This window comes from Nomascus leucogenys, chromosome 20 (genome assembly GCF_006542625.1).
Source record: "Nomascus leucogenys isolate Asia chromosome 20, Asia_NLE_v1, whole genome shotgun sequence".
NCBI lineage: Eukaryota > Metazoa > Chordata > Mammalia > Primates > Hylobatidae > Nomascus > Nomascus leucogenys.
This window is the reverse complement of record NC_044400.1, coordinates 3,360,126-3,375,563: the sequence shown is the minus strand read 5'-3', so window position 1 is coordinate 3,375,563 and position 15,438 is coordinate 3,360,126. Positions and strand designations below refer to the sequence as shown.

Sequence of the window (15,438 nt, the reverse complement as noted above, 5' to 3'; positions counted from 1 at the left end):
AAAACAATTATAAGGAGATTAAATTACAGAAGATTAAAGAAACATGACAACCAAATGTGGTTTTTAATATGGAGTCAGATCCTAGACCAGGAAAAAATGTATTGTTATTATTATTACTATTTTTAAGACGGAATCTTGCTCTTGTCGCCCAGTCTGGAGTGCAGTGGTGCAGTATCTGCTCACTGCAACCTCTACCTCCTGGGATCAAGCGATTCTCCTGCCTCAGCCTCCCGAGTAGCTGGGATTACAGGCGCCCATCACCACACCCAGCTAATTTTTGTATTTTTAGTAGAGACGGGGTTTTACCATGTTGGCCAGGCTGGTCTTGAATTCCTGACCTCAGGTGATCCAACCGCCTTGGCCTCCCAAAGTGCTGGGATTACAGGCGTGAGCCACTGCGCCCGGCCAAAAAAATGTACTATTATAATAAAAGTTATTATCTTACTGATGTCCTTATAGCAGTAACTATATTTTTTGCTATAAAGGACGTTAGTGGGACAATTGTTGAAATATGAATAAAGTTTATATGTATAAAGAAATTAAGTAATAGGATTATATTAATGTTAATTTCCAGACTTTAATAATTGTACTGTGGTTCTATGTGAATATCATTTTTTTTTTGAAAATATATGTTAAAGCATATAGGGATAAAGGGGCATTTTATATCTTCAACTTCTCGAAATTTTTCAAAAATAGTGCTGCTGATAATTTATAGATGTGTGTTTATATTCATACATATATATATGTATACACATACAGAGAGATAAAGCAAATGTAAAATATTAACCTTTAGAGAATCTGGATGAAGATATATGAGAATTCTTTATACTGTTTTTGTAACTTTTTTGTAAGTCTGAAACTATTTCAAAACAAAAAGGTTTTGTTTTTTTTTGTTTTGTTTTGTTTTTAAAAGGATAAGACTGGGGAAAGGAAAGTTAGGAACGATAATTATTTGGGCATAAAGAGAACAGAGGCTGGGGGCAGTGGCTCATGCCTGTAATCCCAGCACTTTGGGAGGCCAAGGCGGGCAGATCATTTGAGGTCAGGAGTTTGAGACCAGCCTGCTCAGCATGGTGAAATCCCGTCTGTTCTAAAAATACAAAAAGTAGCTGGGTGTGGTGGTGGATTCCTGTAATCCCAGCTACTGAGGCTGAGGGACGAGGGAGGCTGAGGCAGGAGAATCGCTTGAACCTGGGAGGCAGAGGTCGCAGTGAGTCGAGATCACACCACTGCACTCCAGCCTGGGCAACAGAGTGAGACTCTGTCTCACAGAAAAAAAAAAAAAGCAAAACAAGATATGAGTAAGACAGGGTAGAATCTCCAAGAGGGACACTTACTGAAGAGGGGAGCCATCTAAAAGGTTCTGGTGCACTTTTGAATATTATTCAGCTGCCAGCTGGCGTGCGACCTGATATTATTATCTGCCTTACAATTCTGTATATCTGTTTTCTGTCTGTCATCTTTACTAGATTCTAAGCCTTTTGAGGGTAAGGGACATGTGCAATACCCTGCACAGTGTAGGTACTTTAATAGTTGCTGTTGAAAATATTAATTTTTTAATTGAAAGGTATTATTGCTGCCTGTTTAAAAAAATGCTTAAACATATGCTTTAGATTTTACTTTTTGTCATAGTAATGAAGAAGAAAAAGTTGAATTTTTTAAAATTACACAGAAGGATGACTTATTTTTAATATTCGATGTGAAGTACCATAATGGGACTTAGTGTAGGTTATTTTTAATATATGACTATTCTATTTCAAATGCAAGAAACTATACACAAAAGAAAAAGAGTATAACTTCGACTTTTTCTCAATTGTTATTTTTCTCTTTTATAATCCTCTAATATGAAACCTTTGGTATTCCTTAGGTTCTTTCTAATATCATTTCAAATTATTAACTCAAGGCATGAATGATTGCTTAAGTACAGTTCACTCTGGATGCACAGATTGGAGGGATGGTAGTGGTCTATTTTTAAACAAATAGTTCCATGCCTAATAGTAAAGTGAGGAATCTATGGATGTTTGATTTAACAAAATAGTTTATATTAGTAATAATTTTATATGCAAATAGATGCTGCTAATTACTACTGAGCCTTTTCTAGTTATGTAGCAGGGCTTTCACTTTGTATAATAATTAGTTGAAAAGCTAGTAAAGTGTTCTGAAATTCAGTATTTTTGCTAAATCTCTTTTCTACTCAGCAGTGGGGTGTTACATTACATTGAAAAATGACAGTCCGATTTCTTGAAATGGTTGTTATCCTACTTTGAGTTTTCTGAGTTTCTGAAGTGAAGCTTTACTGGTCATTGTTCATGTTCACATAATAGTACAGTGTATGAAACCATCCAGCCCCAAGATACAGAGCTGAAGATGGATGGATGAATGGATGGGCGGACTCATTGTGACTGTTACCTTGATCTGGACAGAAGTGTTCCTCTCTGTCATTGGAAAATAGTTTCCTACATGCTGAATAGACTACATTTTCTGATAACAGATTTTGTTTCAGGTGGACATTTTTTGTTTGTTTACATTGAAATTATGTCTTTATGCCATTCTACCTTTTCAACAGCTGGCAACATTTTTTTTCTGAGTATTTATCGAGAGATACTTGCTTGCACTTATATTTTCAGAGCTAAATAGTTATAGGTTATCTTACATAGGTTGCTGTTCAGATTTTTTTTAACATTTTACTTTTATAGGATAAATTCAGGTCTGATAACTGTGTTGTTTATTCTTCTAAAATTATTATTTTTAATAGAATCGTAAGAATGATGAAGCCTCTTATGAAAAGATGTTGAAACTGAGACGAGAATTTAGTAGAGCCATAACAATTTTGGAAATGATTAAGAGAAGAGAGAAAACAAAACGAGAATTATTGCACTTAACCTTAGAAGTTGTGGAGAAAAGGTAACATTGCTCCTGTTACAACAGTAAAATGACAACTTTACCAAATGATGGACAAAATGAACCAAAAGATTTTTAGGGGGGAACAGGTTAAGCTTTATGACAGTTGATATTGATTTGTAAGAATTTATATTTTTTAAAGATTTGTGGTTACTAGTTTTTCTTTTTATAGATTATCAATTTGGATTGCAGATTTTGGGAGAGTTTTGTGTATACTGAAGATCCTATACTTAATTTTGTTTTGGCAGAATCATTGAATTTTATTTAGTAAAGAACTCTAGTGATCATATTGTTTACTTCTCTGTATTAAAGTTTCTATTAAATAAAATCTGAGGGAAATGAGTATTAATTTTATTTTCTGAGTAGGTAGACATTTTTTGTTTCAACTCCTTTTAGAAATGTGCTCTGATAGAGTATATTTTCCTACAAAATTAAATAGACTAAACAAAAACAATTTTGTATGATTACTGGAGTAAGCATTCTAAACATTTCCTAGTGCTTGATTATATAATATATGTAAGAAATTTGTTTGCTGTGTACCTTAGGCATTTTTTTAGTTTTTTGGTTTGTTTTGTTTTCACCAAATCCCTGTTTCTTTATTCCTGTAAATTTTATCTTTTAAAAGTAATTTGATTGTTAGCCCTTTTTGACTAGGTGACTTCCAATTAATTGAGGTATCACTTATTTTCCTTCTTTATTGTTAAACTATGCAATGTTTCCTTATATTTTTGTTACTTTTTCAAGATACCATTTGGGAGACTATGGTGGTGAAATCCTTAATGAAGTAAAAATCAATAGATCAGAAAAAGAGTTATATGCCACTCCAGCAACTCTTCATAATGGAAATCATCACAAAGTTCAAGAATGTAAAACTAAGGTGAATATTGTCTGGGAAGAAGCACGTATGGTAATGTTGATCAGAGGAATTATTGATTTCTGCAGTTGTCTTAATATGGTTTGAGTAAAGAAAAAATAATTAACATGACTTTAGTTCTTACCATGAGCCAAGCACTTTGCTAGGAGTATTTATATACATACTGACCAGTTAATCCTCATAACAACCCTTAGAGATAGTTGTTGCATCTGTATGACTTCTAGATAATAGCTAGTAAGTGGCAGATTCAAGGTTTCAGTTCAGGTCTAACAGTCCATCATGTTCAATATGCTATCTGCCTCCCTAGAGAATAAAGGTAATTAAAGTCTAGTTATTATCACTAGCCTTAGCAAACCTTGCATTGTAATGGAAGGAATCAACACCTCAAAGCTTTCTTCGTTGAGACTACTGAAAATTATTCTTATTGTCATCATCATTTCCAGAGCCAGCATTTATCAATTGTTATCTACCTTGAGTGACTTTGAGAAAGTCCTGTAATTTCTGGGTCACAGTTTCTTCCTAATAAAAAAGCCAGACTCAGTGGTTATTTTAGTCACTTGGACTAGATAACTGTATTTATTTGGTCCTCACTTGGTACATTAATTAAAGTATTTAATTGGGAAATATGAAAACTAATAAAGCCTTTAATTTTAAGGAGCATAGATTTAAATAAGAAGCAGGTATTGACTGAAGCTTCTAGACAATAGAGCTTCACTCTGTAGCAAAATTTTTTAAATGACCTAGGGTGTTTGTGGAAAATTCATCTTTTAAAAATGTACACAGTTCTCATTTTTCATGGGTTCATTCTTAAAGGTCAAGAAAGAGTGTGGAGCAGGAAGACTCCTTCATTCAGCTCATGTCAATTCAAACACTAAAGTTCTTTCTTACTAATCACAGGCATCTAGCCCACCATCCTGATTCTCTCTAAATCTCGCTTGCCTCTATAGCCAAAAAAGTTATCAGTGCAAGTGTCATTTTGTAAGTTATTTTTAAAAATCCATTTTGTGTCAGTCAGTGTTTTTCCTAGGTATGTGATTGTTAAGCATCGCAATGTGAAAATCTTAACCCATAATTACTGACAGAATCAGCCTTTATTATATATTGATTCTTATTTTAGACCTCCTCTATAAATAAATACTCAGCCTTCCTAAATACTAACTTTAGGGATTTGGTTGCATCCATTGTTGTCCTACTCCATTACACATGGTTCACTATATTTACTTTGTCACGTATCCCACTTTAAAATATGGGAAGTTTCTGAAAGTTGGGGCTTTGTTTTTGATGTAATAGTTATACCCATTATATGAAAAATTGTATATCTCACTAAATATAATTTGCCTTTCAAGCAATATTTTTATTGTGTGTACTGTTTTTGACCCTAAAGTAGTTAATATCTGGACTAGATGTGGAAGTGTATAAATTTTGTACTTTGTACCTTGGTGCTTGGAACAGTCTTTTCCAACTTTTAAAGTGGTAGATCTCTTCTTGTTAAAAGGAATGCCAGTATGTTAAAACAGTAACAGAGCTGCTCTGTTGAGGGGAGGTGGGGGCTGGAAACCTACCCCTTCAGTCAGTGTCTTTGCCAGATGGCCTCTCAGGAACCTCCACAGAAGCCTGGGGGACTTCAGAACGTTACTGTTCAGTTGCTGCAGTAATTATACATTCTAAAAAGTGAGGGTTTTTTTCCTAGTTAAGCTTATTTTTCTCAAAAGATTACCATCCATAGAACAGACATTTTTAAAAATTGGATCTAAATGTAGAAATGACAAACTCATGATCCAGTTGAAGATTTTTAAAAATAAAAAGTGGTTAATTTTTATCAATACAGCAGATTTAAATAAACATTGAATTTAAATACCTTTTAAATACTGGATTACATAATAGAGCAATCCAAAAAATCACTCACATAGTTTAAAGTAGTGATAATGATGTAAAAAGCAAATTTAAATACCATAATTATTTTTCATCATAAGTTGCAGAAAGTAAAACATGTTTCAATTTATGAACACAATAATTTTTGCGTATTAAAAACAATAAAGTCACCTGCTGGGTAAAAATGTATGGTTTTCGGAGAGCAGTATAGTTTTTCATGATTTCTAAAATGATTTTTATTTCTTCTTTTGGGGGAAAAATCGTCATGTAAACAGCACCCTCATCATTTGTCTTTGAAAGAAGAGGCTTCTGATGTGGTTCGTCAAAAGAAGAAGTACCCAAAGAAGCCTAAAGCAGAGGCTTTGATAACATCTCAGCAACCCACTCCTGAGACATTGCCTGTGATCAATAAGAGTGACATTAAGCAATATGACTTTCACAGCTCAGATGAAGATGAATTTCCACAGGTGCTTGTTTTAAAACTATTTTAAAGATATTTCCTCTTAGTATTTTATATTGCTATATTTTTAAAACAATTGCTATCTTAGAGTTTTTATTCTTGCTTTGTTCCCCTAATGTATATAGCATAAACATTTCCACATTATTTATGTAGCCACTGAAATGCTATTTACTCTGTATTACTTTTCATCAGTTGATAGAATTTACTCTCTTGTGGAGCACATGGTTTTTAGTTTTTCCATTTATAAAAATGAACGTAGATTTTTTTCCCTCTGTATTTAAAATAGATTCTTAGAAATTGAATTACTAGTCACTAACCAAAAATTATCAATATTTTAAGACAGTTAATGTATAATTGTAAATACTGAAAATATTCATCAACAATACTTTTTACCACACTCCACCAGCATTGTTTTATAACTTTTAATGTAAACTTTGCTAATTTGTTAGGTAATGGCTATTTGATTCTAAAAAAGACTTAAAGGAACTGATTCAAGTTTTAACTATTTGATAAATATTGCAACAGCTTCATAGAAAAATGTGTGCAATTAAAAAATATTTTTATAAGCGCTGTTTTTAAAGTAAGACTTTTACTTTATATATTAAAAGATCTGGCCAGACGCGGTGGCTCACTCCTATAATCCCAGCACTTTGGGAGGCCGAGGCAGGCGGATCACAAGGTCAGGAGATCTAGACCATCCTGGCTAACACAATGAAACCCCGTCTCTACTAAAAATACAAAAAAAATTAGCCGGGCATGGTGGCGGGCGCTGTAGTCCCAGCTACCCGGGAGGCTGATCCAGGAGAATGACGTATACCTGGGAGGCAGAGCTTGCAGTGAGCCGAGATCGCGCCACTGCACTCCAGCCTGGGTGACAGAGCGAGACTCCGTCTCAAAAACAAACAAGCAAACAAAAAAAGATCCTTTTTTTTTTTTTTTTTTTCAAAAAATATTGTGTATCGCCTGCTCTAGCAATACCCTCTTTTTAAAAATAGTATAGGAAACTTAACAGAATATACTGTAACAAAGACCTTGAACCTACTACCAGCTTTATCATATTTTAACTTTTTGACTTGTTTGCTTTAAGGAAACTTTCTTTTAAAAACCAACATTATAGATATGTTTGAAAGCAAGACTGTTTATAAAACTCTTCATTGCTATAACCATTTAAAATCTGGAGTTTGCATAAAATGTGTCCCTTTTGGCTGGATTATATTATTTTTACTCTTTTTCACCAATTGGTTTTTCTACCCAGATAATATTCTGGTAGTCATATGAATAGTATCAAACGTGCAAAGATATGTTTAATTTTACATTCCCTTCAGGAGCACTTAATGAATCCATGTATTACTTTTGTCAGAGGATCATCTAGCTTGACTCAGGCAGAGCTTTGAATAGCCATGGGACATTCATCAGATGACCAGTTTGAAGGAATGAGGGATATAGTGCCCTACAAAAGAGTAACTTTCCAGATAGAAAGTATAGGGAAGGGTTCTAGCCACAGCATATTAGAGGGAATTCCTAGCAGTTTGGCATTGCTGAAGCACAAAACATAGAAGAGGAAGAGGGGATGAAAGGCTTTATGCCTGCAGTAATACCCAGATGGCAGATAGTCTGTATCTACATTATACATACTGGGAAATTATTTAAAATGTTAAGTAAGAAAATGACATAGTTAGATAAATATTTGTATAATAGGCTTATATTGGTGGTACTAATGAGAGCCTAGAAAGTTTTGCTATATATTCCCAGACCTTTAAGAATGATGCTGTAAGACTGGACATTGTGGCTCATGCCTGTAATCCCAGCACTTTGGGAAGCCGAAGCAGGTGGATTGCTTGAGCCCAGACCTTGGAGACCAGCCTGGGCAACATGGTGAAACCCCATCTTTACCGAAAAAACAGAAACAAATGTAAAAAAATCAGCCAGGCGTGGTGACACATGCCTGTAGTCCCAGATACTCTGGAGGCTGAGGCAGGAGGGTCGCTCGAGCCAGGGAGATGAAGGTTGCAGTGAGCCAAGGTTGCACCACTGTACTCTAGCCTGGGCAACAGAGCAAGGCCCTGTTTCAAAAAAAAAAAAAGAATGATACTGTAGGGTGCTATGACCTATAGAAACTTTTATCGGTGGAATCAGTACATCCAGCCTGAAAGTAGAGCTCACTCAGCATAACTAGTCATATGTTTCTCATGCATTAAGGGATCTTCATTTCTGCTCCAAATTCTTGCATTGATTTATATAGTTTCCAGTTCTCATACCCACATGAAAATTGCATTTTGAAACTTTAAAGTTCTTCTGATTGTTTATATTAGGTCTTAGACAATCCTCATTAATTTTATGGTATCTCCATATTACTAAAGAGTAAGTACTGATGTTTACCTATATTTGGGCATCATTCAGTGAGGCAGCTATTCAGAGTGTACATCTTATAAAATCAGGATTTTATTGCTGACAAGATCATTAAAGTAATCATATTTTTATTTGTCTAATAAGCCAAGAACAAGGAATAGGGAGCCTTAAGAGAACAAACATTTTAACCAGACTTAATGCCACTGAATTGCAGCTGAACAGAGCTAAAACTCTGCCTCTTCTTGACCGTGCTTCCGATTTTCCTAACATTAGCTTTGTCTTCCTATGCCTCAGACTTCTTTTGTCCCCTGGAGTCTACCCCTGGGGAATCGTAGTTAGGAGGAAGGGGTGATAGATTTTATACACAGAATTTCTGAGACTTTGTGACACTTCCTATGTATATCTTAGAATAGGTACATTATTTGCAAAGGAACCAAAGTGTAAAATTCACATTTGGGATTTCCTTTCAAATTTCAGGTTTGGGGCTTGGTTCCCCATGAAGAAGATTCAGCCCCAGCTCACTGTTTCTGTCTCCCCCATAGGGTTGGTGGAGGTATATTGGAACCTCAAACAAATACCTTTCTCCCCTGGATGACCCTGCTCAGTGGTAATTACCACAGTTTGGAAATAATATGGAGAAAACATTTTTCCTCTCAAAATAGGAAGAGAGGGATTTGTGAGGTTCAGAAATTTGCAAGTAAATATGGTTGAGCCAGCGTTTATCAGAAAAAGAGATGTACTACAAAGTGAGAGTGCGAGACAACTGAAACTTAAGTACCAAAACTTTTTAAAAATTTTAATAATTATGGGTGGAAATTTATCTAAAACATATTATTTCCCTGTCTTCGGTGTATTTGTATATTATTTAATCTGTTTTTATGACATTTATAAAGTGTGCTCTAATAGGTCAATGCTACTGCCCTAGAAGTCCACTCAATTACATAGGGATATTTGGCCTGATAGGACATGGCCTGGGAAGAGTGCTTTCTAATATGTGACAGCTTTCTGAAAGTCTTTATTCTTTTGCTCCAGCGTTGTGGGCTTATCTCTTCTCTATAACCAATGTGCTTACTTTAGCAAGTCTTCTTTTCTCTTCTTCTTTTCTACTTCTGATCCGCTGAGTTTAAAAAGTGATTTTTGAAAAATGAGTTGGGAGATACAAGACTTTCCTTTGAATAAAACCTGGCCTTTATGGCCTTTGGGGTTTTTTTTGTTGTGATGATTTTTTTGACTATTTATAAGCTGTTTTTATGTCCTAGCTTTTGGCTTTATTACAGAGAGATAAAGTTATTGGATAAAAATACACTTAACCTATAGGTGAAGTAAATATTTAACTGTCATTAAATATTTATAGCCACATACATTATTTATAAAATATGAGATGTATAAAAACTGTATTAATTCTAAGACTTAGCACTTCATGTTTAGAAGCAATCAAGCAATGCCAATGCCATGTATACTTAACCTGAAAGAACTAATCCATTAAAAAGAATGATGTTTAACCATAGAAAATTTTTGCTAGCCATTGAATCTTTTGGGGAATTCAGTACTTACGATATGTAATATAGAAGTGATTTACTGTTTGTGATCAGATTTAAATTTTAGAGCATTACAAACATTGATCTATTGACTTTTGATAACTCCTAAATGGAACGCCTCTTTTGTCTAGGTATTGTCCCCAGTATCAGAACCGGAAGAAGAAAATGATCCTGATGGTCCCTGTGCTTTCAGAAGGCGGGCAGGATGCCAGTATTATGCTGTAAGAACTTTTGTGTGTGTGTGGTGTTTTTGTGAACTGGAATTAACAGGTAACCCATGTCAAGATGACGTAGTCTTGATCTAAAAATGGGAAATGCATCAATACTTTTTATTTAACATCCTTTATGTGGATACTGGTAAAAGATGCTAAAAGGTACTGAGTCCTTTCAAAGGGCGTCGGAATCCTCTTCTTGGAAACTGATAATTCCTCACATTTTAGAAATTTGGTTTCATTTTGGGCTCTAATTAGAGCTTCAGCAGCTGTGAAAATTGCTCAGTGTGTCATTACTAGAATTAGGTAAACCCAGAATTTGTAAGTTGGTTCTAGAACCTTTGATGGCTGCTAGGTGTTTATTGAAATTTATTGTTATGCAAGTCCCTCTTGTGCATACGTACCAGTAAGTATCAAACAAAACAATAATTTTTAAACTTCCGTAATGGCAATGTTTTGTCTAATACTTGTATTCATAACTTTTTGACACACCTAGAAGTTGCTTTATGCTATGAAGTCGCATTATATCACTCTCCAAGGTTCTCAGATGAGGTATAATGTAGCATTGTGAGGATGGCTTTGACTTTCTTATATGGCTTGTAGAGATCATTTAACTTGCTATATAATGGTAAGCATACACTGATAGGACAGCCTTTTTAGAGTGTGTAAATTTAGGAGAGGTGGAGATTTGTTTACTAGTTATGCTGATGAGAGAAGGGAAAATTCTTAACAAAAGGGGACAGACAGCATGATAAAATGATGAAGGGAATGGGAAGGCAGGGAACAGGCTGTTTGTTTCTTTATATTTATTTATTTACTTATTTATTTATTTTAGAGACAGGGTCTTGCTCTGTCACCAAGGCTGGAGTGCATTGGTGCAATCATACAGTTCACCGTAACTTCAAACTCCTGGGCTCCATTAGTCCTCCCACCTCAGCCTCCTGGGATTACAGGCACATACCACCACATGCTGCTAATTTTTGTAGAGATAGGGTCTTGCTACATTGCCCAGGCTGGTCTTGAACTCCTGGTGTCTAGTGATCCTCCTGTCTTGGCCTCCTAAAGTGCTAGGATTACAGGCATGAGCCACTGCATCCTGCTTGGATGTGTGTTTCTTAAAAGTAAAGAGGAAGCTTCAGTTTGACCCCATAGTGTTTGAGGTGCAATTTTTAGTCCAAAAAAATATTCTTTCTGGTTTCTCAGCAGGAAGCCTACAAATTACTATGTAATTTCACCATCTCTACTTTGTACACAAATGTTAAAAGCTGCATTATTTTTAACTATATATTCCTTTTTAAGTATAATAGACCCTAAATGAATTTATATTTACAAACTAAATTCAGTTTTGGTAATCTTGGTAAATGAACTTTTGATTCAATTTTGTAAAATTTAACCTGATTAATAGTCAATGAAGCCCCACTTTTACAGTTTTATATCTAGATTTTAATTGTTCTGCTAATGTTGCATTACTTCGTGTTTATCATGATCTAACCTGTCTTCGTTTCAGATTTACTCCATGAGTTTTTTGTTTTTTTTTTTTCTTTCTTTGCAGCCTCGTTTGGACCAAGCTAACCATTCATGTGAAAATTCAGAATTGGCAGATTTGGATAAGTTGAGGTATAGGCATTGCCTTACAACACTTACAGTCCCAAGAAGATGTATAGGATTTGCAAGGAGGCGAATTGGCAGAGGTGGAAGGTAAAGTATTTGTTTTCACCTGGTTTTTGCTTGCTATCTGGAACAGAAGACAAAGAAAACATGTTCAGCTCTCTCAGTTAATATTTGGTTTTATTTTGCTTTTCAGGGTCATAATGGACCGAATATCCACGGAACATGACCCAGTCCTGAAACAGGTAGACCCTGAAATGCTGAATAGTTTTTCAAGCTCTTCCCAAACTATAGACTTTTCTTCTAATTTCTCTCGGACCAATGCTTCCAGTAAACATTGTGAAAATAGACTGTCCCTTTCTGAAATATTAAGCAATATCAGATCATGTCGACTACAGTGTTTCCAGCCAAGGCTGCTAAATTTACAGGACAGTGATAGTGAAGAATGTACCTCAAGAAAACCAGGGCAGACTGTGAACAATAAAAGAGTTTCCGCAGCATCTGTAGCTTTATTGAACACCAGCAAGAATGGCATATCAGGTAAGCTGTTGCGTATTAAAAGTATATCCTGCTATTCTTTTTTAGTTAATTTTATTGGGAAAGGGATTTTATCTTAACCTACAGCATTTTTTTTTCCAACCTAAGAAACAAAATTGTACTGTTCTGCCTCACATTTTAACCAAATTTTCCTAACTAGTACTGTAAAACCACTGACATCTATTTCGGGTGTGTGCCTGGTATGGTAAATGTAGGCAGAATGCATACAGAGTTCCCTATGGCCACACTGCTTATAAGCTGCCACCAGATCATCACAGCACAGTACTGTCTGCTGCTTATGTTAAAGGTAGTTTTCATTTCGGTGCGTAAACTTTCATTAAATGTAACCATTGCTCCTTGAGAGTACCTTTGAAAACTCTTTCTGAAAAATGATTTTTAGGAGACTCCCTGTGAATAATTTTTTTTTTTTTTTTTTTAAGATGGAGTCTCGCTGTGTCGCCCAGGCTGGAGTGCAGTGGCTTGATCTGAGCTCACTGCAACCTCTGCCTCCTGGGTTCAAGCGATTCTCCTGTCTCAGCCTCCCAAATAGCTGGGACTACAGGCGTGCGCCACCACGCCCAGCTAATTTTTGTATTTTTAGTAGAGACGGTTTCGCCACGTTGGCCAGGCCGGTCTTGAAATCCTGACCTCAGGTGATCCACCTGCCTCAGCCTCCCAAAATGCTGGGATTACAGGCATGAGCCACTGTGCCCGGCCCCTATGAATAATAATTTTTGTCCGATAGTTTACCTGTAGTTAAATCAGGAAGTTTTTTCATTTTTAAGAAATGTATTCAAGTTAATTTAATATTTTTGTGACATGTACATTGTAAATAATGTATAATATCTGGAGAATCTAAGGTACGCTTTTGATTTGTTTTCTTCTGTGGTCTCTTTATCACATGTATGCAAATATGTATAATTTATAAATAGCTTTATAATGTATACATTGTATATATGCATTGTATCCCAAGACTAAAATAGATGTGGCTTGACTTACACTGTTGATACCATTTTTTTCTGTATGTATTTCTAAATTATTTCCTGGATGATGCATTCTAGGATGTGAAATTATCATCTTAAACTTCTTTAAAGTGATCATAAATCACTTTAGCTTGAAATTTGGTCTCAATAATGTTCAGTCTCTTTTAGCTACTGAGCTGCCTGTTTTCCAACTTGACTCATACAGTGATTTGTTTAAAGGTTATAATGGAAAATTGGATTTGTTTGAATGATTAGAAATTGCCATATCGTTTATCCAAATTGGTTGGTTAATTTTCTCCTAAACAAACTTAAGTAAGGAAAATGGCCTCCCATTATATAAAGTTCATGAGTCTGTGAAGTTGAAAGAGTGCTTGAAGCTGAAATGGATAAATATGTAATATGATTTGAGGCTGCAGGATTATTAGAAATCTAAAGATAGTAGAAAGTTGACAAATATCAAATCTTTTTTCAGCCGCTCTAAGACAAGGTTCCAATTTATTTAACGAAATGGGAATTCCTGTACTAAACATTCTCAAAATAATTTTTCCCAAAAGAGAGTTTAAAACATATCGTATAGAGGCATTTATAATTACATTTGACCGTAGGCTGATTGTCTTCTCTGCTGATGTATACCACATTAAAAAATTATTTTAATATCTTCCTTCTCAACATGAACATTTGTGAGATATTTGCAGCTTTCTCCTATACATTCCAGATTAACTCTAGATTTAACTTGACTTTTTTCCAGAAAGTGTACATATGTTGTATATATTGTTATATCATCAATACAACATATGTATTGGTCCAAAATATAACTTAATGTGACTTAAATAGTTCCATTATAATCACCTCTATAATCCTATGACACTACCATACAACATAAAATAAACATTTAAACTATTATCTTAGGCGTGCGTGTACTTCTCAGGGAATTTAAGTCACAAGTAATCAATGTTAACGTCATAGCCAACAAGTTTTTTTGTATTCTTGTCTTTACCTTACCATTAGAAAAAAATAATCTTTTTGGTCTGTGTGATTTTTCCTATCTAAAATTTTTTAATATCCTCAACACAGTACCATTTCTTCCCTTAAAAATTTTTAAGGCTTAAGCAACAAGTAAGGTACATTAGAATTCAGTGTTTTGAAATAAGATCTGTCTTATTTAATAATTTATTCTTAGAGTAAAAGATTTTGTTTGAACTCATTCTTCTTCACTGACTGTGACCCCTCTAGTCACTGGGACCGCAAGGTTTTTTGTTTTCAACAGATGTCTTTTGTTTTAAAATAATAGGCATGGCAATATAAATACATAATGAAAAAAGTTTTTTAACAGCATTTTTTTTTTTTTTTTTTTTTTTTTTTTTGAGACGGAGTCTCACTCTGTCGCCCAGGCTGGAGTGCAGTGGCGCAATCTCGGCTCACTGCAAGCTCCGCCTCCCGGGTTCACGCCATTCTCCTGCCTCAGCCTCTCCGAGTAGCTGGGACTACAGGCGCCCACCACCACGCCCGGCTAATTTTTTTTTGTATTTTTTAGTAGAGACGGGGTTTCACCGTGGTCTCGATCTCCTGACCTCGTGATCCGCCCGCCTCGGCTTCCCAAAGTGCTGGGATTACAAGCGTGAGCCACCGCGCCCGGCCAACAGCATTTTTTAAAATAATTGAAAACTGATAATTTAATGATTTATATCAGTTACATTCATTATATAGATTTCTTAGTTCTGGTTAGATAATTTTAAGTGAATTCAGTTACAATTCCATGAATATGGATAGGAGTTTCCTCATCTACCTAAATAGAAGGATGAAGGAGTTTTAGAAAGCTATATTTTTACTTTTGATGGATATATACAAAAGAATGGGATCCTCATGTGTTTGGATTTTTTAATCTATGCGTCTTGAACACTTTTTCCTTCTGCTTGTTCTTAGTGGGCTTGGTCATGAGAGCACAGTTGTTTTAAGAGTAACAAGACAAAAAATAAAGGAACAAGACTAACACAGGATTATACTTTTCCCTTGCAGAGAATAATACTGAACTAAACAGATTATTAGTACTGAATTGTCCATTTCACAGCTGGGAAATCCCAGCAAATGAAGAGTTCAATGAGAA

General features: G+C 35.1%; 1 protein-coding gene across 3 annotated transcripts in view; it reads left to right on the top strand.

Annotated features, from left to right (window-relative positions):
• Positions 1-15,438, top strand: part of EPC2 (enhancer of polycomb homolog 2) — a 145,517-nt gene that overhangs the window by 115,763 nt on the left and 14,316 nt on the right. For all 3 annotated transcript variants that reach the window (XM_012502529.2, XM_030800978.1, XM_030800977.1), the window contains 6 exons: positions 2,756-2,904; positions 3,646-3,778; positions 5,923-6,114; positions 10,126-10,215; positions 11,759-11,904; positions 12,011-12,354. In XM_012502529.2, the coding sequence (XP_012357983.2) occupies positions 2,756-2,904; positions 3,646-3,778; positions 5,923-6,114; positions 10,126-10,215; positions 11,759-11,904; positions 12,011-12,354 (1,054 nt within the window). The remainder of the gene's footprint in view (positions 1-2,755; positions 2,905-3,645; positions 3,779-5,922; positions 6,115-10,125; positions 10,216-11,758; positions 11,905-12,010; positions 12,355-15,438) is intronic.